A 26184-nucleotide genomic window follows, 5' to 3' on the forward strand; every position below is an offset into this window, starting at 1 on the left:
CTGGTCCTAGGTGGCTCCAAAAGAGACAAAGGACAGACGGAGACCCTTGTGCTCCAGGCTCTTCCCTGGGAAAACCATTCTGGGATAATGTTCTTCTCCTTCCCTCCTCAGTCACCGCAGGACCTGGGAGGGGGACGCTGAGGAACACAAGGCGTGTGAGGGGGAGTCAGCGAGGACAGCTGGGCCTGCTAGGCCGGCTCACCAGATCGGGGTTGGCCCAGTGGCCCTTCAGAGCTGTGGAGACCTTGCCAATAATCAGGTCATTCATCTGCTGAGTGGCTTCTGGGTTGTCTCTGTGGAAGCAAAGAGAAATGGAGTCCTGTAATTCACAATCAGCTGTGACACTCCTTTCCACCTGAAGGGGCCCAGAGAAAATGAAATCAATGTCTAAGGCTACCTGGCCCCAAATTTTCTACTTCCTTCCCAGGGGCGAGACTACAGCTTTAGCTTCACAAAACCGTGGTTGGTAATAATAACGGGCCCATCACAGCCGCCTTACCTATGAACAGATGCTAACTGAGGGAAGAGCAGCACCACCTTATGGGACCCATGTCCCAGGCGACAGAGCCCTGCTGTCTGGTGTGACACATCTCCAAAACCTAGATGTCAACTCTTAGTCTTGGTCACAGCTCTTTCCCCGACCTCTCTATCTGCCTGCATGTCATTTTCCAGAAGGCCCTCACATCCTAGTTTACGTCTCTTTGTAGCAATGTTCTCATTATTAATAACAAAAAACAAACCTATCACCTCACTCTTGCTTCCCAACATACTGAATAAGCCCCAAAGTCCTTACACAGGCCCACAAGACCCTACGGGATCTGGCCCTCGCACCCTCCGACCTGATCCTCCTCCCGAGTCTTCCCTACTGCATCCCTGTCTCCAGCTACACGGGTTCCTTGTGACGCCCTAGCAATCCTGGCACGTGCCTGCTCTCAGCTCCCCACTTGCTACTTCCTAGGCATGCAGCCTACTGCTGAGACATTGCCATGGCTGGCTGCCCGCCTTCCTTCACACAGGTCTTTGTTCAAGTATCACATCCTCAGGAAAGTCCTCCTTGACTACCTTATCCAAAATAGCATGCCTTCCTGTATTCGGGGTCACCATCCCTGCTTTATTTTTCTTCACAATCTTACTTCCTAACATTATATTGTGTAATTATTTGTTTATTGCAGTTCTCCCCACCTAGAATATAAGCCACACAAGGATGGAACTTTATTCCATTTACCACTGTATCCCCAGAGTCTAGAACAGTGCCTGGCATTCAGCAGCTGCTCAATAAATAATTGTTAAGTTAGGGAATAAATAATATAGCAAATACCATTTATCAAGCATCTATCATGTTCCAGAATTTATGCCACACAAAGTAATCCACATAACTCTGGCTGTAGGATCTGGGACATACTAAGCACTGGACATGCATGAGTTATTTACTGAACTACTTCATCTATCCTCAACCACATGCTTTTAAGGTGTTTATTATTGTCAGGTTTTTGTTTTTGAGACAGAGTCTCACTGTCGCCCAGGCTGGAGTGCAGTGGTGTGATGTCGGCTCACCGCAACCTCCGCCTCCTGGGTTCAAGCAAGTCACCTGCCTCAGCCTCCCAAGTAGCTGGGGGTACAGACGTGAGCCACCACGCCCAAGAAATTTTTTTTTTTTTTTTCTGAGACAGAGTCTCACCCTGTTGCCTAGGCTGGAGTGCAATGGCGCAATCTTGGCTCACCGCAACCTCCGCCTCCTGGATTCAAGCGATTCTCCTGCCTTAGCTCCTGAGTAGCTGGGATTACAGGTGTGTGCCACCACGCCCAGCTAATTTTTTGTATATTTAGTAGAGACAGGGTTTTACCATGCTGGCCAGGCTAGTCTCAAACTCCTGACCTGTCTGCCTTGGCCTCCCAAAGTGCTGGGATTACAGGCGTGAGCCATCACATTTGGCCCTATTTTTGTATTTTTCTTTCTTTCTTTTTGAGATGGAGTTTTGCTTGTTGCCCAGGCTGGAGTGCAATGGCGCGATCTTGGCTCACCGCAACCTCCGCCTCCCAGGTTCAAGCGATCCTCCTGTCTTAGCCTCCTGAGTAGCTGGGATTATAAGCATGCACCACCACACCCAGCTAATTTTGTATTTTTTAGTAGAGACGGGGTTTCTCCATGTTGGTCAGGCTGGTCTTAAACTCCTGACCTCAGCTGATCCGCCTGCCTCGGCCTCCCAAAGTGCTGGGATTACAGGCGTGAGCCACAGCACCTGGCCCTAATTTTGTATTTTTAATGGAGACAGGGTTTTACCATGTTGGTCAGGCTGGTCTTGAACTCCTGATCTCAAGTGATCCACCAGCCTCCGCCTGCCAAAGTGCTGGGATTATAGGCAAGAGCCACTGCGCCCAGCCTACTGTCAGTATTTTTCAGATGAGGAAAACACAGGCTCAGAGAAATTAAGGAAACTGTCCAAGGCATATAGTACAAGTTATCAGATACTGAAATTGAGTCTTTCCAGTCCAGAGTCCAAGCTCTTAATCCCCAGGCCCCACTGCTCTGCTCCACTATCTTCTTTCATGTGAGTCTTTCTTGAGTTCAAGTGTCTCCCTTCCCTTCCCTCACAAGGACTCAGGGATAGTTTCCTCAAGACACTGTACTGGAACCAAAAAAGCACTTCACTCACCTACACCCTGTGTCTCTTTCCATCTTTCCTGTTATAAGCTATCTAACCTGCTAGGTGGTCAGAAGCACTATTCTGTGCACCCTGTAACGCTCCTGGCATGGCTGCTGCCACCATCCCGAGTGTCAGTAGGAATCACTAGGCCCATAACCATGGTGTAGGTGCTAACCGAGTTAGGAGGCACATGAGCTGGCGGACCTCCTCCCGCATGGCCGCAGCCCCTCGGCGAAGATTATAATCAAAGAGCTCCCGGATAAGGCCCTGGGAGACAAGGATGTGCCTCAAGGCTGGGTTGGTGGCCAGGGCCCGAAGTAGTGTGATACAATGTTCTGTGACAGCCGAGGCGCAGCCGTAGCACTTGGTGGAGGATGTGTGGCCACAGCCCAGGACGGATAAGGCACGGTACTGGCTGGCAGTGAATGTGGGCTGCACAGAGGTCCGGGATGATTTAGTGGCTGCTTCCCTCTGCTGTAGGTCGTATTCCAACAACTCTTTACGTGAAGCAAAGACTTTCTAAGAACAAAAAGGCAACAGTAATGGGAATTAGCAATTAAAATAAGAAGAGGATGTTAATTGGAAAGTTAGTTTTGCTTTAGAAAAAACTTTACATGCATTATATAATTTAATCTTCTCAATAACCCAACCAGTTAGATGCTTTATCTCCATTTTACAGAGAAGGAAACTGAAGCACGGAGGAACTCGCTTGACCAAGATAAGTGGCAGGGTCCGAACTCAGACTCAGATGGTAGGCTCATGCTCTCAACTCCCATGTAACAAAGACAAAGGTCAGAAGCTAATACACGTGTAGCAAAGATGGCACTCCAGCAATCTGGGGTTGAGGGGGAAGGTAAACTGGATGCTCTCCTTATCTGAGGTACCTCTGTCTATGGCTAGCCTCCCATCTCATGGAGATTAGGTCTGTGACACTGCAACTAACACATGGCCCACCCTGGTTGATTGCAGTTGGTGTGCCCCTACAGCCTGCAAACATGGCATATCAGAAAAAGAGGGAACAGAATCTTGGCACCAAATTTTTTAAGACCAGTAACCCCTCTACTAAGAGACAGGTTGTTAATGGCTAAAAAAAAAAAAAACAAAAAAAAAAACAAACGTTATCTATGCTACCTTCCCATCACCAGTATGCTCAGTTATCTAGCATGAATTCAGCACTCTGACCAGCGCCATAAATCACGGTGGGGGAGAAGCCGTTTGGTGCAGCTGCCTGCCTGCCTTTTCAGCTGGATTGGGCAGGGACAACACCAAGACTGCTTTGAAAACAACGCCAGTAACACTTGGACAAAATACACCCAAAAGCTGCTCCCCGCTCTCTACCTGGATGATTTTGGAGAGTTCATCAAAAGAGTTCTTGCAGTCTCCACAATACTCCTGAGCCAACTGCAGGATGTACCGATTCACACTGGCGGAAGTGGAGCTGATGCCCCCTGCTGTTCCTGAGTCATCCTGCAACCCCAAGAGGTAAGCTGTGAGGCTTCTCACCTAAGGTGATCTCACCTAGGAGGCAGTCTTCTGATCATGACCCAAGGCCTTCTCCAAATGGCCTTTGCAGCATGGGATTACCTGTGGCTTTTCTGGAGCTGCCTCATTCACTTTGCAGAGCAGGTTTTCCAGCTGTGGCCGATGTCCCATCAGCTGATGATACACTCGATCAGCTTTGTCCAAAAGTGTATTGATGTTGGATACAGCCTAGACAAGAAAAGACAGGGACCTGAGTGAAGGCTTTTTAGCTGATGACTTTCCCTGAGTAATCCTCATTGCTAACCATTTACCAGAACATTTCCTATGGGTCAGGCACTGTGTTTCACATACATTATCTCTGTTCTTCACAATAATCCTTCCAGTGAGGTGGGTATATTATTTCTAATAAAAATACAATGCACATCTGTGATACATAATAATACAATGCTGAGAGAAGTAACTTATACTGGGTTATACAAGTATTAAAAGTATGGCTGGAATTAGAATTTCTGTCCTTCTGACTCCAAAGCGAAATGTTCTTCTGTTATCCCTATAGGTGCCCCCTTTCCACTGTTCTTTAATATCTAGAACCTCATCCCCACCCATATCATGTAGGCTGGGAAGTAGCACTGGACAAGTTAATACCGAGGGAGGACCAACAGCCTCAATATGAAGCAGTCTGTGGAACAAATGCAGGGCAAAGCACCCAAATCCAAAATTATTTGTACCTGGAGATACTCTAGTTTCATTACCAATCAACACTTTTCTAAAATCCTATGCAAACCATGTCTTCCAATATAATACACCTTACACCATTCTTTGCTCCCACCCAAAAGCTGGGTCCTGAAACTGGTGTTGAGTTGAAGAAGGCTTGGGCTAGAAAGTAAAGTGCACTGCACTGTACCAGCTCTGCCCAAAGTACAGATCAAGGCCACAGCCCTGAGTCTAGGCCAAATCTGGCCTCACCTTCTTCCGGTCTTCTTCATTCTCAATGGGATCCACGGCACAGCAAGGTTTGGCATAGAGCATGAAGTCGAAGCGGGCATATTTACAGAAGCCACAGGCATTGCAGAGGAAGGGATCCTTTTCATCATAGTTGATGGATCTGAGTAACCAAAGCGTTTGGGTCAGTGAGGTGACAAGGTTGGGTGGGGTAGGGATCACTCTGAGGAGACGTATTGTGCCACATTTACATACTCTGGTAACCACTGCAGGGGCTACTGAAGGGACAATAACAAATGAATGACTTAAGCAGCCAGGTAACAAGAAAGCAAGACCCAGAGCTAAACTTCTGGACCTCGCTCTACCTTAACCCTCCACCCCTGCCTCAGGACAGGCACACTCGTGCACACACGCACATATACACACTCTCTCTTCTTCCTCTTCCCTTTCTACCCTTGAATCCACTCTATAAACCCATAATTCTCTAAATGTTCTGAGGGAATCAGACACTGCAATCGCTCACACTGACACCGTTATAGAAAAACAACAAGGAATGTGCACGGCACATGGCCCTGGCCTAGGGGATGACCACTGACTTACCTGCATTTGTGACACTGGTACACATTCTCTCCACAGTTGCCACAGACTCCTGGGTTGGCAGGGACTGAGGCACTACAGCGTGGGCACTGCAGGGTCTCTGTGGAGGCCTGGTAGTTTTCATAGAAGTCTGCAAACTCAATCATCAGATTGGAGGCCACAATGGGCAACGGCAGGTCAATCTTCACCTCTGTCTGCCCAGGGGTCAGCTGAACCTTCTTGGCTTTGTGCCAGCGAGCTGGCCTAGGAAAGACAGACAGCCTTGAGATTTTCTCATCTCACCTTCAGTGATAACAGTCTGATGAGACAAAGAGGAAGACTGGCCCATGTATTTGTCTAAGGCAATTAAGTGGTTACTCTAAGGAAAAGAAATCTCGCATATAATAGGAAGCCAGTTTAAAAAAAGTTTTCCATTACCTCTTCTCTATAAAAAAAGAAAAGTACATATGAGTGCTTTAAGCTGTTATATATGATACCTTTTGAAATTCCAGGAAAACAACAGAAGCATATAACAAGGCAAACTATGACTCCAAAAGCATGCCACACTGAAGCCTGTAAGAGGTGCAATGATGATGCATGCCGCCAAGTTCCCATCCTGACAGCAACCATGGAAAGATAAAGCTAGGCTGTTTTAGAGAGGCAGAGGACGAAAATCAGGGTCTGAACCAAGTGCTAAGTCAAGTCATAAAAAGGAAGGTATGTAATAATTTTGGGGTGATTATATTCACATAATGAGAGCTAATATTTACTGAGTACTTACTATGTGCTAGGCTCTGTTCTCAGCACCTGACACATACTAACTCATTTAATCCTTAAAATAAAACCCTGGAAGTGGGGCCCTACCTCCATTTTATAGTTACAGAAACTGAGGTTAAGCAGCTTCTCCAAGGTCACAGAGCTACGCAGCAGAGCTGGGATCTGCACTCAAATAGTCTACCAGCAGTTCTGCTGACTCCACACAATGAAAAATCAAACCCACCTCCTCTGGAGAGGAATGGGTCATCCTAATGCGCAGCATCTACTTTCAGGTCACCAAGGTGAAACTAGGCTTTTCAAGGCGAGAAGAGAAACCTCCCTAGGCAGCCTTCATGGCCACATGCTGCTGTGGTACACAAGCCTTATTCTGCCTCTTGGAGTAACAGCAATACTTCCATCTTGTGTGCACAACAGCTCTGTAAGTCTTACTATTCAAAGAGCATCGACCTGTGTTCTCCATCCAGTAGCAATGCCTGAGAGTTCAACAAAAGGCGACCTGTCTCTGTGAAAGTCAACACTATAACCCATATGAGTGCCTCTCTTGGCCTATATACGACATTCAGTCACTGGGATACATGGGCTAGGAAGATCCAGTATCAGCAGATATAGAGGAAAGGCACTATGCAGAAATTGAAGAGTGTGTGTACTAAAGAAGCTTCTTGAGAAATAACTTCCTGTCCTATGAGCAAGAGCATAGCTGTCTTCATCCAAGAAATGACAATTACTTCCCAATACAGAAGGTTTTATCTAAGACTAGAACTTTACATAAGAATAGTTAAAATGGGCATGAGAAGCCTGAAGGTCCCCTCACTCAGCTTCCCCTCCCTAGGCAGGCTGTTGAGGAGCTTCCACAGACCCCTATGGCTCCACTGGACTAATTTAGAAATAATCTTTGTCAACATCCTTAGAACTGTTGTTTCACTTTTGCCCTTCAGTCATGAACGGAGTGGCCAAGAGGATGCACTAGGCCTCTAGGGATGTGCTGCCTTACTCCATTCCAGGAACCAAAGGCAGCAACTGAGCTTGAGCCTTACAGACCTGCTGCCCCTCCCGAGGCCTAAAAAGTCCGTACTTGTTTTTCAACTCCACGATGGCCTGCACGGTTCGGTTATTATAATACAGGTTGATGGTCCGCACCATCTTGGTCCGTTTCAGATCCCCGATTTTCACTGTCACTTTGCTGATGGTGTGACTGCCAATGAGCTTCACAACCTGCTGGGTGGTGGTGTACCGCGTGTCCACTTTAATGGAAGACAGCTTGATATACTAAATACAAGAGTTCACAAAACATGGTATTAGTTCAAGACTCATACTGCTTTTTAAAAAATTCATCAATGTAACCCACTCTTCATCCACAAGATGAAGTTTCTATTTAATTTTTTAAAAAATATTTTGTAGAGATGCGGTCTCACCATCTTGCCCAGGCTGGTCTCAAACTCCTGGGCTCGGGGGATCCTCCCATCTTAGCCTCCCAAAGTGCTGGGATTATAGGCTTGAGCCACTGCACCCAGCCAAGTTTCTATTTAAGGTAATAAATGTGGCAGATAAAAATTCCTACTATTGGTGACCAACCATTAGGAGAGGAACATCTATGTGATAATGATCCATCTCTGGAAACAAGAATCCCACTGGACCTATAGGCCTCAGGACTGTCCATGTACAGACGTTACTTACACAGAACGGTACTTCCGGATTATTACACACCAGGCAGGGATCACTCTCCAGGTAATAGCCATCAAACTCCACTAAGCCAGACAAAGTGCTAAGGAAGAAACCAGTCTTAGCATGAATAAATTTTCATCTTAGGAAGCACTGAGCTTCACAAAAAAATCATGAGAAAGCCATGGCTCAACGCCCCCCAAACTGAGCCCCACTCTAATGAGAACTCAAGGACACAGGAGAAATCCCAATAGGATTACGAAGTCACAGGAAAGAAATTTCAACTAACTGACCTTAATGTTTTCTAATCTTTGATCTATCCTTCAGAGGAATTCTAAAAAGTAGTAAAATTTGACTCAAGAGTCACAATTAAATTTACTAAAAATCATTGAACTGTACATTTAAAATAGGTGAACACATAAATGATCTCAATAAAGTTTTGTTTTTTTTTTTAAAGAACAGTCACTACTAAACCACAGAAATAATGCACTGTCAATTTAACCAATATCCTCTTATAAAAGTTTTTTTAAAAAAGGAAGACATTTTCTTTAGATTTGTTTTATCCTATTTAACTTAAACCCTTGAAACTAAAGACCTTTTTTTTTTTTTGAAACAGGGTCTCACTCTGTCACCTAGGCTGGAGTGCAGTGGCTTGGCTCACAGTTCATTGCACCCTTGAACTTCTGGGCCCAAGCCATCCTCCTGCCTTAGCCTCCCTAGCAGCTGGGACCACAGGTACATGCCACCACGACTGGCTAATTTTTAAAAAATTTTTTGTAGAGATGAAGTCTCACTATGTTGCTCAGGCTATACAAACCTTTCTACATTACTATTCAGCAAACCCTGAACACAGCAATGACATTTTGAGTACCTTCTATGTGCAAGACCCTGGGCTACATGGAGGGGACTGGAATCTCAACTAGGCAGATTGACTCTTCTCTCAGGGGCTTGCCAATTCCTATGTAAGAGCCTATCAACATTCAAATAACTCCTCAGAAAGCTGACTGAGCTTCCCACAGGTAGAAAGCAAAATAAAGCTCACTTATAAATGTTCGAGTTGGGGTGGTTGGTAAGAATATGGTTTTGAGTCCGCAGAATCTCCACAGCCTTCTGCGAATACTCCTTCAACTGAAAGAGAATTCAGTAAAGAAACAAGTTAAAGCCCGAGGGGAAGTCTTATGGAAAAGACTTTTGTCTTCTGCATTCTAGCTGAATACTGCCCTAGACGTACCAGACTTCTCAGTCAGAATCATACAAAGCTGGGCCTAATTTCAATCATTTAAATGGATTCTATCTCCTTTAGAAGTTTCCACGAGCTTTAGTGATAGGTGGTATGCTTTTCCAACCTGATGGAGGAAGATCATTTTTATTCTTATGGAGAAGCCATAAAGGTTAGCTAATTGCAGAAACATTTTCTGGTATGTAATCAGAGCTACCAGCAAAACCAGGAGCACTTGCTTTTCCAAGGAACTGTAATGAGTTCTATCTTCTTTCCCCACTTGACCTTGACCTACTTCCTATGTTAAGTCAGATTTGCTAGTGTATACTGTCTACATCACAGACATATTACAAGTGCTTAACAAGAAATGCAAAATTAGATATATTTAAAAGAGATTTTGTATATGGACTCCCTGAATCTGGGTTGTTCATAATATTCTTAACTCAAGAGAAAAAAGGCTAAATATGGCAAGTTGGCCTCTCTGACCATAAAGCAATTGTTACCTTCTTCTCCGTTTGTGGCGTTTTCAGGGAGAAATATCCTAGTAGGTCCACAAACTGGGCAGCCTTACGACCATAGGCTGGGAGTTCTGGCCAGATGGACCACATCAGATCTAGCAGGAGCTCCTGCTGAGATTTGCTGGAATTTCTGTAGATATATGACAGCTCATGTTACCAAGCAGCAGAAAACCCTGAGGCACCTGTGTTCATCACTGAGGCCCTGGTATTGTTTTTATAAATGTAGCTATTTCCCCACAATTATGGGTTAAGTTTGAACAGTTTTGTTTCTCTTTTGACAATCAATCCTACCAGATGCAGCATAGTCATTTGCTGCCTCTACCCATCACCCAACGTACCCCAGAGCAGAAACTGAGCTTTTGTAGCCTACAGAGTCAAGCTCAGTCATGTTACAAACCCAGAAATATAGCCTTCTGAGTAGAAAACAGATCCTCTCCTGCCTATGACATCAGTTTAATGGCTAAAAAGCAGACAAAGATGAAGAAATCTCTAAAGCACAAGAGGATTCAGGCTGGCTAACTGCTGACTCTGTGACTGTATGTAACTGAAAACCAAAACAGAACTGCGTTATGCACCCTGGCCTCAGACCTTTGCAGATCTGCCAAACCCAGCCCAGGCCCTACCTGTAGATGTGCAGCGTCAGACAGTGGGCCTGCCAGCGCACCGAGGAAGAATTGGACTCCAACAGGAAACAACGCAGGAACTGGATCAGGGTTTCCTTATCGGCAAATTTGTTCAGCTGGTTCACCAGAGCTGTGCACAGCTGGTCCTCCTGGCTGCCAGAGCTCTCACCTGTAAGATTAGGACAGGACTGAGGGCTGAAGAGTAGGAAGAAGTCCTCTAGGGTCCTAAGGCCTGGGCTACCAAATGGGGAAGGAAGGAACTCTGTCTATTTCTAAAAGTTTCTACTGAATGCTGATATTCTGCAAAACAATTTTGAGTTGTTCACTGGGGGACAAACAGGTCAGCCCCTAATGAGACATACATGCAGCACTGGGGATGCAGTGGTGAGCACAACTGCCTTCCAGACAAGACATACAATCATGACACTGAAAAACCACAGGATAAAGTGCTATGTAAGCTGGCACTGAATAAATACAGTGACACTGGAGGAGGAACTTCCTTTCGAGAGCTTCCAATAGGCCTGCACAGAGATGTGCGATCATTAACTAGGGGAATGTGAACCACCACCACTGGTCTCAACCCTGATCACCGATCTCAGGTCTCCAAGGACCATGGAAAACAGTGCAGCTGACAGTGAGGATCAGCTAAGAGAGCTAACATTTACTGAGCATTTACCAATGTACTCAGTCACATTTCACTTAACTCTGATGGGAGCTCCACAGAGAAGCTGCTATTATTTCACAGAATAAGAAATTTGGCCTACTAAAAATATTCAGTACACTTTGACTTTTCTTATTATTGTCACTTGGTATGAGAAGTCATGCTGTTTAAGGTGTCACGTCAGTATAATTGAACATGAGACCGAAAGTAGACACTAGAGAACATTTGGGCCTTAGGTCCCCTGTAAATCAGGATTAAAAGACCTTTTGCAACAGAACAAACCAGGTGCTCCAAGAGAGATTTACACACACCACTGTGGTCACAATGACAAGAGGGTGACCCTTACCATCTTTCTCCTTTTCTTTTTCTTCTTTCTTGCTCTTCTTAGTGGAAGACTTGGACTGTGTTGTGGCTTGTCCGGAACTGGCAGCCACAGGGGCTGAGGAGGAAGAAGCACTGGAGGATCCCGCAGAGGCTGCCAGTGCAGCGAGCACTTTGCTGCCACACAGAGCACAGGAGAGCAGTTGCAGCAGCACTGGGGACACGCCCTCGTCCACGAGGAAACTGACTTGGAGGAGGAAGTACAGGACGGCTGCAAGCAGAGGAGACAGTGGCTCAGCTCTGAGATGACCCCGACCAGACTCACAAGAACCAAAGCAACGTCCCCCTACAGCTGAGACTGCCTGTTCTCACCAGCTTTCTTTGCCATGTCCTCTCTGCTGGACATTGTGAAGAAGTTATACTTTCTGTGGAAATCTCTGAAAAGTATTATAACTACACACTGACCAGAGGCCCCTGCTCCTTTGAATAAGGGGTTCTCTAGACTCCACCTACTCCTCTTTGGCTTTACTGCCACTACCTGGAGGTCAGAGACTCCTACTTTGTGCTTCCACAGCACCCCAAACTTTGACTACCAGCCCTCACCACTTTTTTAGATTTTTACTTGTCTTCTTTGCTAGGCAGAGTTCTGTCTAGTCTGTGTATCTTGTTCATAGCTATATCTCCAGCATCCAGTTCAGGGCTTGGCATACAGTAGGCCTTAATAGTTCCTGAATGAATGAATAACAGCAATCAAAAGGAGCAGCATTGCTTACAGTCGTCTTTGATGCAGAATTTCTGCCAGTTGATGGTTCGCTGGGCGGCAATCTCTGCACAGGCTTTCAGGTGCTCCATCTGAAATAGGAGCCAACCGTGGGAAAGGAGTAACTCCACCATGCTGCCCAGACAAGCACCACACCTGCTGCCTGGAGCCATCTCCCTGGCTCTGGACTACAAGCTGAACATGATCTTCTGAGCAAGGCAGGTGCTTGCTGGGATGTCTGGTGAACCTGGCACCATGGCCCACACACTGCTACAACCACTCCGGCTCTTACTGAACCTGCCTTTGTTCTACCCCTATCCCCGCGCGAGGTGCTGTTTTCAGGAACCTTCAGACTACTCAAAAAGGCAACAGCAAAAGATAGACTATGACCTAAGAAACTACAATCCAGTTTACTTTTCTTGATATAAACACAATAGCAAGGACACGAGCCAGCTAGATTAAAGACGTTCTTTCTAGGTTGTTCACGTACAAAATACTCAGTTTACTTCTCTAAGTCCAAACAGTTTCTCTTTAGGGAGTAATACATTTTTCTACTCGAACCTTCATCATTTCTTTAGTATTCAAGGGTAAAAACCAGAGGTGCGTAAAGAGGTCAATTCTGGCTAGGATGTAAGCAAATGGCACTGGTAAGAAGCCCAGGCCACTCACCTCACAGTGGAGGAACTGCTGCCAGGTGGGACGAGAGTGCTGAGGGGGACATCCCAGACCCTGAAGCCAACTACACGTGGTACAGCACCCAGACAGGGGTTACGGATTTACCCTCATCTCAGCCCTAACCATGCCATTGTCAACACAGTTAAAAGTCCTGCGTTATTACCTCTAGCCCTATTACCTACTTGGCTAAGCCTTATCACATGCGCCCTCCCTGCCCTACCAGGTCCCAGCCCTCATACCAGGCTGATGAGTGTGTCATATTGCAAGGCGGAGCCTGAGCTGGCTGTAACCACACTTGCTCGGAGGAATATCCCCTGCTCTTCTAGCAGCTTCTTGATCCCACGCACATGAGAGTCCAGGGTGTGCAAATCCCGGAGCTGGCGGTACTTCTCTTTGGATCCACAAATGAAGAGCAGAAGTTTGCGGACTTGACGGCGCACAAATGGAGTCTGCTGGATCATTAGGTACTTGAGGAGAAAAACACCATAAAGAGTAAATGACTCTGGGACTGTATGTATATCAACTGTGGTTCTCACAACCCGGGTTTTAATAAACTGTTCTTAAAAGCTGGGGAGAGGCCGGGCACGGGGGCTCACACCTGTAACTCCAGCACTTGGGGAGGCCAAGGTGGGCTGATCACTTGAGGTCAGGAATTTGAGACCAGCCTGGCCAACATGGTGAAACTCCGTCTCTACTAACAATACAAAAATTAGCTGGCCATGGTAGCACTGCCTGTAATCCCAGCTACTAGGGAGGCTGAGGCAGGAGAATTTGTTGAACCCAAGGGGCAGAGGTTGCAGTGAGCCGAGATCATGCCACTGTACTCCAACCTGGGCCAACAGAGCAAGACTCAGTCTGGAAAAAAAAAGCGGGGGGCTGGGGAGAAACACAAACCAAGCTATTTCCTCTTGACCAAACCAGCCTCTCTTGAACTTAAGTATCCTTTAATGAGACCAGGAGAAAGAAAGGGAGAGAAAGAAATCAGAGGAAAATATCAATATTCATGTATATCTTCCTTGTGCCCTTAGGAATCTACAGGGAAGCTGGCCTCCACTTCAGCCCACCCAAACGGAAACTATCAAGAAAAAAAAAAAATTCCAAATCTCTTTTTCAAGTAAAAGAGCTAAAGAAAAGTTTGGGTTGGTACAACTATGTAACTCGAAATCCTCATCTGAGGTTTGCTAACAGATTATTCTTCCCAGAGTTAATCTATCTCAGGGTCGCTGTGCTGGTTACTAAGGTTATTAAGCTATTGTCTCTCAGTTCCCAACCCACCCACCAACACTGCCCAGTGATGCCCAGGCCAGAATTATGCCAAGTGCACTACTTCTTTGCCAGCTGGCTCCCTCTTAGGTTCTGCCAACAGAGAGGGACGCTGGCAGCAGGAGGAAGAAGGGGCTTGTTTCTTCCCATCTCCCTGCAGTCCTAGCAACAGCCCTGAACCCTGGCCGCCACAATGAGTTCTAATCATCAGCTTCTCTCACTGGTCCCAGAATCACCCGCATCACATCCCCGCAGGGCACCCGCTTCCTGATAACTGCTTCTGGCAGTTACTATCCCTGTGTTACCTCAATGTTTCCTTTTTGCCTTTTTTGTTGTCCAAGAGCATTCACCCAATTTCCCATATTGAAATCTCTCTGTTAAGATAACTAGTATACTTTGTTTTCCTGACAGAACCTAAATTATTAAACTTGCCCATTATGAGCACAAGTGGGGGAGTTCAACACACAGAATCAGAAGGTAAAGTATGGCTTGCTTGATACACATATCCTACAGTTCTACCCACAGTATGTTCCAGAAGGGCAAGACCAAGACCTGCAAGGGAGAAAGGAACTCTGCAAGGGGAAATACCGAGTGGGGACGAGGAAGAAAGGGGCCCACAGAGGCGAATGCAGATGTGTCCTCAGCCCAACAAGCAAGCAGCTTGGGACTTTCACTTACCTCAGAGAGAAAGTAAAACCACGAATGGTCAAAGACAGGAGGTGGGATGCGGGAATTGGTGTCAGCAATCTTTTTGATTTGGTATGGAAGCCTCAGCACCATTTCTGTTAGAAGCTGAGTATAGGCCTCAAACACATCAGCAGCATGGCCCTGGGAGAAGAAAACTTGCATGAGAACCTGTGACTGTCGATTTTCCATGACCACACTTAGGAAAACCGCTGGCTCGCTAGGCATATTACATGTTGGAGGTGGTAAAGGGCGCCTTTCAGAGCTGGAATCAAGACTGACTGACAGTTTATTCTACAAACTCAGAAGGCCCAGGCTTCTGGGGGCAATTTAATTACATGCAAAGGTTACAGTGGAGACAGACCTCACTTCTAAAAGTCCTAATATTTCACTCTATGGCTTTTGACACTGGGTTGACTGTACTCTGCTTACATAAAAATGAGTGCTAGAAAGACCAAAAAAATTGAAAAAAAAAAAAAAAAAGGTAGTAAGGATCTCTGACTTCTATGAGATGTATTCTATTCCCTAGAACCAAAATTTCCCATGATAACAAGAAATTGTTAAATAAACCAAGGCTGTCAAGATCACTAAACTCGGCCAAGATCCCTGGCTTCATGTAACACAAAAAGGCAGAGGTAAACGAGAGATGTGAGGAAAGTGGAAACAACAGCTATCCTGCAAGTTGTGTGGTCCCACAAAAAGAATCTGTAAGAGTTCGAGGGCACAATGTGCCTCACATATTCAACTCCCAGCTATTCATCGGTTCTGTATCAAGCACTGGAGTTGTAAACAGTAATAAAATACGGTTTCTGCTGAGAGTGTGGAGGGGAAGACAGGTGAGTGAGTGCACAGGGTGCTCCGGGAACCCAGGACAAGGCTCTCTTGAGCAGACTTGATGGCAGGGAGTGTGTTAGGGAAGTTTTCCCTAGGATCCAAAGCTTGTGCTGAGTCTTGAAGATGGGTTAGGAATTCACTAGGCAGGGGAAGAAAGGGGAGCAGAGGGAGAGGAAAGAATTCCAGAAGGGACAGCACGAACAAAGGCAACACGTCACATCTTGGGAAATGCACAGGCTGGCAGGGCTGCGTGTAAGGTGTAACAGGTGACAAAGCTACAGAGTCAAGCAGGTGGCTGGGTCCTCCAGAACTTTTTGGCCTATAAGTTATGGAAAACCACCAAAGAGTCATGAAAAAACAGCAAGACACAGTGAGATCCACACTCTATGCCTATTGTATTCCTCCCCTACTCAAAGCTATTCTAGGGGGGCAGTGAGGAAGAGAGTGGTGATAGCAGTTAATACGGACTGGGCATTGATACATGCTAGGCACTGTGCTAAGTCCTTTACAAACGGCACCTCATTCAACACTCACAACAGCCCTATAAAGTAGATACCATCTGCATGCTCATTTTCCAGCAGTAGAAGCTGAAGGTTAGGGAGGTTAGACAGACAGAACTTCTCCATGCTTCAAGACTGGTAAGTAAAAACACAAGACGGGACTTATCCCAGATTCATCTGGTCAGGAGGCCCATCTTCTTAATAATACGTTAAAGGGCCTCTCTGTGGTGACAGCACAGGGAATATCTGACATACACGTCGTGACTCACAACTGATGACGTTAGCTTGTACCTTCTCATCTTTTTCTAAACTTAATGTGAAATGAGATAACTGAGATTTCATTCAAATCCTCCAATTTACAAAGAGGCAGAAACCAGAATCCCATAGAAGGTTGGGAGAAGTGGTCATTTATTCAGTCACGCTGAGATTAACCCTCACCAAGGAATACCGGCTCCTTTCTATGGCTCTTCACCCTCAGCCCCTTGAGCTCTCTTCTCTTCACCTCAAGGAAAGAGAAGAGTGCTCTGAACAAAGGACGAGTGTTTCTTTGATGAGGGAAATATCTCACCTTCACATACTGGCGGAGAAAGAATGGGCTCATGTCAGGTGGGGAGGAGGTAGTATGTGGTTTCAGCAACTGGCTGGTAGCCACAGGCTCCTCATCATTCTGTTGGCTCTTCCAATATTCCAGCAGTGATTTGAGCACGTGCAGGCAGTAGTCCACAGCCCCAGAGCTCAGCAGAGCTGCTGCTGTGGCACTGGAGATGAGGGAAGACGACTGGGAGACAGAGGAAATACAGAGATGGTAAGAATGGCTTGTAAAAAAAATGTGAAATCCGGGTGGGTGTTGGGGATGGGAAACACACTCACAATAGTCCTGGTTTCTATGGCAGTGAGTGAATCAGGCTCTTGCACTGAAACTTCCCCAAGGAAGTTTGTGAGGTTTTTTGGAACTTTTTTGAACAACCACATGGTAAGACAAAGAAACACACCTGTTCTCAACTCTAACCTTGCTACACACACACGTGCCAGAGGCCAGGGAGGCAAGATTAGATAACCTTTCGCCCTGGAGGGGATGGGTTTCCTCTTTTACCGTGAGCAACTAGAAAATAAGCCCAATTCAAGAAGGAGAGAGAAAACTTTCCATTTTAGGCACTTCTGAACAACCCCACCCCACCCCCTATACAGTCTTCCATAGAACCAGCTTCCAAAGGAGATGGGGGTAAGTGATCACATGCATAAAAAAGTAGGAGAAAAGCTACTGTAAATAAGACCATTAGAAGAGCCTTGCAAATCCCAGCAAACCCCACAGCTCCTAAGCTCATTAAGATTGGATGCAGTTCAGCCTCAATTTCTACCTTCTCTGCTTTGTGCTAATCTCCTTTCACCACACACACATCGCTTTCTCTCTGCTTTATTACCATACCTTATAGCAACATACACTAGGGGAATCCTCTTAGCCACTCTGTGCCTTGCAGAAGAGAGCCCTGCTTTTCAATAATGGAACTTCCAAACCCTTTAACCCCTCCATTGGAGGGACTGTTAGCAAAGACTAGGGTTGGAAGGGATTCAGAAAAAGGTGGAGGTTCTGCTCTTGAAAAGGTGACAGCTTAGAATCTTACTCCCCTCAGGGAACAACGGCTTTATTCTTACAGAGGACTAGCACCCCTGCGCTGGCCCTAGCACTACCCAGACAATCCTCTTACCTTTCCCCAAACCCATAAACCCAAAGCAAAAATACCTCACATATGGAAGACTTGGATCCAGATTTGGTGCGGGACATGAAGACACTCAGGAGTCTCATTACTACCAGATGGACTTCATTCAGGGCACTGCGCTCATTCTTCTTGGAGACATCCTGCAGGCCAAAGCATAAGCCCAGAAACCTCTACTTACTTGATGCTTGAGGCATCCTCTGAACAAGATCCCTTCAAATCAAGCCCATCAGCCCTAAAGTGTTCCTTAGATTGAATCAGACACAAAACAACCCCCAGTATATTCATGGACTGTACATGGGGTACCCAGAGCCCGATACACTTAGGAGGTCATATTAAGATATGAACAACTAATTTGATGTTTTCACCTCACTGAGCACTAAAGGTCCATGAGGGTAAGAACTTCATCTTTGCCCTCAACTATGCTCAGAGTCCAAAACTATGCTCAGGCCAAAGCAGACCCTGAATACACTTCTGTTGACTCAACAGAACTGGAGCCCTCAGTGGATGGTTACCCCTTAAAATGAGGTGAAGTTGCTCTATGAAACAAATGGGAACCTGAGGAAGTATCTCAGCCAATCCTGTTTCTCACACAGATTGCCTCTCAGATTTTACCTTTTTATCCATACCCAACTCAGCAATAAGCTGGGAGAGCAGGTTATCTAGGGCCCCCTTATCTTTCTCATCTTCTCCATCCAGATCTGTAGTGAGCATTAGAATGACCTAGAAGTCAAAGAGAGAAAACACAAAATCCAATTTCCTAAAGAAGAACGACTCGAAATACGGGGTGTTTCAGAAGAAACCCCCATCTTCCTGACATCCCTATCAATCATAACTGTAATCCATTACAGCGTTCTAAATTCCCAGTATCCAAAGCTTCAGTGTTCAGAGTCAGAAAAGTCAAATTCTGATATATGCCACACTTGACGTTACAAAAAATGTTTTGTAAAAAGTTTGTAAAATTAATGGACTAACCTATATTATATCCAAGCAAAGCAGCTTGAGAAAAGGTGGTACACTGAACTAAGAATTAAAGAACAGTTTTGAATCTGAGGAAGACAGCTAGTGAGTGGAAGAACAGCTATTAGCCCACTAATATCAACGAAGAAACTAGAGACTCAGAATCTCAGGAGCGGGCTTTGCACCGGCTCTGTCAATAACTACCTGGAAGAACTTGCGCACTGAAAAAATTCTCTGACCCTTAGCCTTCTCATTTATAAAATGAAGAGCTATAATTTGTAGCTCGAAAATTAAATTGCATTATTCTGTGGCCTAACACCAAACGAAGGCTTCCAGGTCCTCTGCAACAGAGATGCGGGCATGCTTAAGGGTAGTCCAATCATGACCTGACAGAGACCCAGGTGAGCTAAGAGATACCTGCATGTACGGGATGGCCCGGACACCCCCAACGTTGCGTAACTGAGGCAGGGTCTGCAGTAATCTCTCCAACAGCATTAGACGGACCATGTGCAGCCTAAAAGGGTGAGGAAAAGATAGAAAACATGAGCTGTACTCCAACAGAAACCAGCTGAATATAGTTCCCTTCCCACTCCAACCCTGCTACCAAGGTCAACAAGAAGCCTAATGCTTAGGAACAATCTCCAGCATTAAAAAAAAAAAAGCTAAGAACTGCCTACTTGGTATGCCAGTCAGCAACACAGAAGGAGAGATCTCACTCTGTTAAAAGAAAGCAAAACTATTCCAAAATACAACTGATGGCACTGAAAGAAATCCTACTACAGGAAAGTTCAAAGTATTTCCCAAGCCTCCAGGCCCTGGTAGTTCTCAGTTTCAAAGCCAAAGCTCCAACTGCAAGATTTATGGCTTTTTTCTAGTATGCGGCCCTATTGTGCCTCCAGACATTATTTTCTAGAATTCTTCTATATACAAATTCTGTATCACCCAGCTGCAGTGACCCAGACCTTTCTTTCTCACGTTTCCCAAATTCTTACAAAGTCCAGTCACTGTTCTACTCTCTCACACCTTGTCCACCATCTTCCTAATACAATATTCTGTTTCAACGTCACACTCTCCTACTGGACCCATGAGTTTTCCCATATAATCAATTGGCCATTACCTAGCCTTCATCTGCAGATATACAGCTGACCTTCTGTACTAAGTATGTGCCCCTGGATCTCTAGCTAATATGCTGATTCAAGAGGATGATGAAAATTAATTAAGGTCCTGCTGACAATTTGGTTGCCAGTCTCCCCTAATACACAATCTCATACAGATTAAGAATATAGTTGCTGAATAAATCAATGGATTCACTTTCATAATTAGTAAATGGTCCTTGTCTCATTTTTATCTTAGAGATTATTTGTAAGAAATCACACACCTATTTTTTTTTTTTAATGTGTGATTTTCACGTGTTACATATCTTAGCAGGTATCCAGAATATTTTCTTTTTCTTTTGTTAAAAAGAAAATTTTTTTAAATACAAAAAAGGACCAAAAAAATTGTTTTAAAGAAAACAGCTGGGCATGATGGTGTGCCTCTAATCCCAGCAATTCAGGAGACTAAGAAGGGAGGATTGGTTGAGCCCAGGAATTCAAAGATGCAATGAGCTATGATCACACCACTGCACTCCAGCCTGGGCAACAGAGCTAAAGTGAGCTACTGTACCCAGCCCAGAATCTTTTCAAAATAATACAAGTCTGGATGAAAGTACAGGGTCTAGGGTTGGGTGTGGTAGCTCATGTCTATAATCCCAACACTTGGAGGCTGAGGCAGGAGTTCAAGACCAGCCAGGGAAACATAGCAAGACCTCATCTCTACAAAAAAGTAAAAAATTACCCAGACGTGGTGCCATGTGCCTACAGTCCTGCCTCAGGAAGATCACTTGATCCCAAGAGTTCAAGGTTAGAGTGAGCCATGATCATGCCACTGCACTCCAGCCTGAACAACAGAGCAAGACCCTGTCTCTAATAAAAGAATGAATGAAAGAAAGTATGGGGTCTTACGTGAATTATAAATTATTATGATTCTAAAAAGAACTCAAAGGAATGAGCTAACTGTTCTTCAGAACACCATGCACGTGTCTGTTAATAATTAGCCAAGCTAGGTGGGGACTACAAATGATTTAAGAATTGTTCAAAGATGGACCAGGTACAAGTGAGGAAAGGTGAGATGATAGCAGCAGTTCAACAATTTCAACATAAAACATAAGACAGATTTGTTTTGAGATGGATTAACATCTTCAGATTTGGAGACCATACACGCAAATATACACACATGAAGAAAAAGTCAACAAAATGAGCAGAGTCTAGACTTGGACCAAGATCACAGCAGAATATTTTCAAACATCATTCATTCATTCATTTTGTTTTCTGAGCCTAGGACACCCTGTTGCCCAGGCTGGAGGGCAGTGGCACAATCACAGCTCAGTGCAGCCTTGACTTCCTGGACTCAAGAGATCCTTCCACCTCAGGATCCTGAGTACCTGGTACCACTGGCGCATGCCATCATGCCCGGCTAATTTTTTTATTTTTTGTAGAGACAGGGTCTCCCTGTGTTGCCCAGGCTGATCTCAAACTCCTGGGCTCAAGCGATCGTCCCACTTCAGCCTCCCAAAGTGCTGGGATTACAAGTATAAGCCACCAGACCCAACCTATTTTCAAACTCTTACACAGTACTCCTAAAATTAAAAAAAAAAAAAAAAAGTAAACACAGCACCAGAAACTGCAGTTTCCTTTTCTTTAGTGACTTAAAGTAAAATTCTGTTTTATTTAAAATAATTCATGTTTCAACTAAGCAAAGACAGAAAACCAAAAAATTTTTAAATAATTCATTGACCAATTATTTAATTAACTTATTCATGAAAAAAGGTTAACTTAAAACCACTATAGAGAATTCCATTGTCAATATGGCTAGGTTACCTAAATTCACCCTCTTCCTAAAAACAAATGAAAATCCTAAGAAGATAAAACACCATTTTAGAAGCAGTGATGAATCTCAAGAGATTTAAAAAAAAAATCTACAATCCACCTGGTTCATGCCTGTAATCCCAGCACTTTGTGAGGCCGAGGTGGGCGGATCATCTGAGGTCAAAAGTTCAAGACCAACCTGACCAACATGGAGAAACCCCATCTCTACTAAAAATACAAAATTAGCCGGGCGTGGTCACACATGCCTGTAATCCTAGCTACTTGGGAGGCTGAGGCAGGAGAATCACTTGAACCTGGGAGGCAGAGGTTGCAGTGAGCCAAGATCATGCCAATGCACTCCAGCCTGGGCAACAAGAGTGAAACTACGTCTCAAAAAACAAACAAACAAAAAAATCTACAATCACCCGGCATGCTCCCAACCATGGTAAAATTAAACTATAAACCAATAACAAAAAGATAAATGGAAAATTCCCAAATGTTTAGAAATTTAGTAACATACTTTTAAATATCCCATGGGCCAAAGACTAAATTACAACAGAATATAGAAAACAATTTGAATTGAACAGCACTGAAAATACATTATCAAAACACAACATTATCAAAATATGTGAGCTGCAGCCAAAGCAAGATTAAGATGGAATTTTAGAAAAAATACGTTGTTTCAAATATGGTTGTTTTTTTGTTTGTTTGTTTGTTTGAGATGGCGTCTCACTCTATCACCCAGGCTGGAGTACAGTGGCATGATCTCGGCTCATAGCAACCTCCGCCTCCCCCATTCAAGCAATTCTCCTATCTCAGCCTCCCAAGTAGCCGGGATTACAGGTGCACTCCACCATGCAAGGCTAATTTTTATATCTTTAGTAGAGACAGGTTTTGCTTTGTTGGCCAGGCTGGTTTTGAACTCCTGACCTCAAGTGATCAGCCCACCTCGGCCTCCCAAAATGATGGGATTACAGGCGTGAGCCACCGCACCTAGCCGAACATGTATTTTTAAAGTAGGTTTAAAATACATATGATTAAATGATTTAGGTTTGTATCTCATGAGCCAGAGATAGAACAGGAACAATAGAACAACAACAAAAAAATAGTAAAAAAGGGTAAATAGCAAAAGAAAGGAAATAATAAAAAGCAGGAATAAAATAGAAAGCAGACATACAACAGAAAAAAACCAGAACCAAAAGCCAGTGCTTTCAAATAAAGTTGATAACTCCTAGCAAGACTGACAAAGAATAAGTCACCATTGTCAGAAATGAAAAAAGGCAAATCACTACAGATTGTCAAGACATTAAAAAGATGAGGAAAAAAAAAATATGAACAGGTTTATGCCAGTAAAACTGACAACTTTAATAAAATCAACAAATTCCTTTTAAAATACAATATACCAAAATTGAAACCAAAATAAATAAAAATAATTCTCTAGCATTTAAAGAATAAACCTAATTTTAAATCTTCCCTTACATAAAGTCCAGACTCAGATGACTTCACTGGTGAATTTCTCTAAGAATTTATGAAAGAAAGAACACTAATCTTATACAAACCCTTCTAGAGCAAGAGAAAAGGGGATCATGCCCTGACTTATTTTATGATGCCAGAATAAGGTGAATATCAATCCCTGACAAAGACATCTCAAAGAAAAATGATAAGCCTAAACTAAAAATTAGCAAATCAGGTCACGTGATATAAAGGATAACACACCATGACTAAATAGGTTTAATAATAGAAAAATCAATTAATGTAATCTATAAACTTAAATAAAATAAAGAAGAAAAACCATATAAGTGATTCAATACATGAAACACAAGAAACTGGAAATCTTGAAAAACCCATTTAAGATAAAAATCTTCCAGTAAACTAGGAACAAAATTTCCTTAATCTGATAAATATCCATAAAAAACCCTTGTGCTAACATCACACTTAATGAGAAAGTATTGAACCTTTTCACCCTGAGTTTGGGAATGAGATAATGTTCATCATCACCACTTCTTTCAACACTGTACAAGAGGTCCTAGCTAATGAAATAAGACAAGAAAAGAAAATTAAAAGGTACGAAGATTGGAATGAAAAAAGTTAAACTGTTATTTGCAGGTGATAAGATTGTGGACGCAGAAAATCCACTAGAATCTATCATTAGAATAAATAAGTGAGCTGGGTGCAGTGGCTCACACCTGTAATCCCAACACTGGGAGGCTGAGGAAGGAAGATCACTTGAGTCCAGGAGTTCAAGACCAGCTTGGGCAATAGTGAGACGCTGTTTCAACAAAAAAAATAAATAAATAAAATAAATAAATAAATAAATACTAGGCCGGGTACGGTGGCTCACACCTGTTATCCCAGTACTTTGGGAGGCCAAGGTGGGTGGATCACCTGAGGTCGGGAGTTCGAGACCAGCCTGGCCAACATGATGAAACTCTGTCTCTACTAAAAATACAAAAATTAGCTGGATGCCAGGTGTGGTGGCACATGCCTGTAATCCCAGCTACTCAGGAGGCTGAGACATGAGAATCGCTTGAACCTGGAAAGTGGAGGTTGCAGTGAGCTGAGATTGTACCACTGCACTCCAGCCTGGGCAAGACACTCCAACCTCTGTCTCAAAAAAAAAAAAAAAATTAAAAACAGCTGGGCATGGTTGCATGCACCTAGCTACCCAGGCAGGAGGATTCCTTGAGCCTAGGCATTTGAGGTTGCAAGGTGCTATGATTGTGCCACTGCTTACCAGCCTGGGAAACAGAGTGAGACTCCGTCTCAAAAATAAATAAATAAATACAAACAGCTGGGCATGCTGGCATGTGCCTAGTTACTCAGACAGCTGAGGCAGGGGGATTCCTTGAGCCTAGGCATTCAAGGTTGCAGTGAGCTATCTATGATTGTGCACACCAGCCTGGGCAAGTAGGACTGTCTTAAAAGAAAAGAAAACAAGAAACAACTAGAATAAGTGAACTAAGAAAGATGATCAGATACAAAGTCAAAATAAAAGTAATAATGAGCTCACTAGCAATTAAAAAGTTATTAAGCCAAAGATGTAAGCAGAACTCAGAGACAGATTTTAGGGAATTTTGAAATTTGACAAGTTAAGGCCAAGATGTTCTGAAGGCAACTTGACCCTCTGGTTGCCAGGACCTCACAGGGCATTTGGAATAGAAATAAAAGCAGAGGATCTTCCTTAAGTGGGGAAGGTTTTCATTTTTTTTTTCTTTAGACCTCCTCTGTGGACAGTAGGGAAGGTCTTCAAAGAGAACCTCATAGAAGAACCACAGAAGGCTACACCCTCACTTTAAAAGTAAACAGTAATAAATGACTTCCCTTCACACTCTTCCCTGCACCTGCACCTCCCGCCCCACTCTAGCCTAGGAGCCTAAAAGAAAAACTACCTAACTGAAACCTTAACACTGAGAAGAGGGCAGGAGAAAATGAATAGCTGCTGAGAATATAATCCAGTTTATACATTTGTTTTCCTTTTAATGCTTTTGTGTCCTATTCAATAAATCTTCGCCAAAGCCAAGTTATGAAGACATTTTGTCTTTTAAAAGTAAGAAGGTGTTACCTTTGCATTTACATCTATAATTCAGTTGATTTTTGCATATAAGATCAGGTCAAGATTCATTTTATTCTATGTGCATTTCCAGCTGACCCATTATTATTTATCGAAAAAACCCCTCCTTTCCCCCATTGTACATAAGTGTCACCTTTGTTACAAATCAGATGGCCAGGTATGTGTGAAGCTGTTTCTGAACTCCAGCCCATTCCACCAATCTATTTGTCTATCTTCATACCATTATCACATTGTCTTAATTACCGTAGCTTTATAATAAGTTATAGTTCTATAAAGTCCTCTAATTTTATGAATTTTCTTCAATATTGCCTTGGCTAATCCACACAAATGTTTGTATCAACTTGTCAATTTTAACACGTAACTCCAGCCAAAATTTATGACTAGGATTATACGGCTCTATATCAATTTGAAGACAATTATCTTCACAATGAGTCTTTCAATCCATAAACATATTTCAATCCATAAATGTAGCTCTTCATTTATTTAGGTCTTTAACTTCTCTGAGATTGTGCAGTGTTTGGAATAGAAGTCTTACATATCTTTCTAATTTATTGCTATTTATTTGATGTTTTTTAATGCTACTCAAATAGATCAAGAAATTTATAATAAGCACAAGGAACACAAAAGAAAAAGAGATTTTAAGAGACATGAAGAAGAGAATATGATGGTCTAACATCTATTTAACTGAAATCCCAGAAAGAGAAATAACAGAAAATAAGACAAAAAGAATATCTGATAAGATTAATAGATGAGATTTTTCCAAAATAAAAGACACTAGCCCACACATCCAAGAGTCCCAAAGACTACTAAGCAAAACAAATGTAAAGAAATAAATCACATATCCTGGTAAAGTTGCAAAAATAATGACAAATGAAGATCTTAAAAGTAGCAGT

General features: G+C 43.7%; 1 protein-coding gene across 1 annotated transcript in view; it reads right to left on the reverse strand.

Moving 5' to 3' along the window:
• UBR4 (ubiquitin protein ligase E3 component n-recognin 4) overlaps positions 1–26184 on the reverse strand; it is a 138978-nt gene that overhangs the window by 37266 nt on the left and 75528 nt on the right. Inside the window, exons 61-79 of the mRNA XM_011993119.1 lie at positions 19232–19328; positions 18470–18577; positions 17881–17997; positions 16708–16917; positions 14800–14949; positions 13098–13325; positions 12197–12275; positions 11449–11694; positions 10442–10610; positions 9804–9948; positions 9124–9209; positions 8097–8184; positions 7495–7688; positions 5670–5909; positions 5094–5232; positions 4230–4355; positions 3984–4112; positions 2821–3164; positions 203–293 (exon numbers count right to left, since the gene is read on the reverse strand). Of these exons, the coding sequence (XP_011848509.1) occupies positions 203–293; positions 2821–3164; positions 3984–4112; positions 4230–4355; positions 5094–5232; positions 5670–5909; positions 7495–7688; positions 8097–8184; positions 9124–9209; positions 9804–9948; positions 10442–10610; positions 11449–11694; positions 12197–12275; positions 13098–13325; positions 14800–14949; positions 16708–16917; positions 17881–17997; positions 18470–18577; positions 19232–19328 (2986 nt within the window). The remainder of the gene's footprint in view (positions 1–202; positions 294–2820; positions 3165–3983; positions 4113–4229; positions 4356–5093; positions 5233–5669; positions 5910–7494; positions 7689–8096; positions 8185–9123; positions 9210–9803; positions 9949–10441; positions 10611–11448; positions 11695–12196; positions 12276–13097; positions 13326–14799; positions 14950–16707; positions 16918–17880; positions 17998–18469; positions 18578–19231; positions 19329–26184) is intronic.

The sequence above is a fragment of the Mandrillus leucophaeus genome, unplaced genomic scaffold (genome assembly GCF_000951045.1).
Source record: "Mandrillus leucophaeus isolate KB7577 unplaced genomic scaffold, Mleu.le_1.0 Scaffold426, whole genome shotgun sequence".
NCBI classification, from domain to species: domain Eukaryota; kingdom Metazoa; phylum Chordata; class Mammalia; order Primates; family Cercopithecidae; genus Mandrillus; species Mandrillus leucophaeus.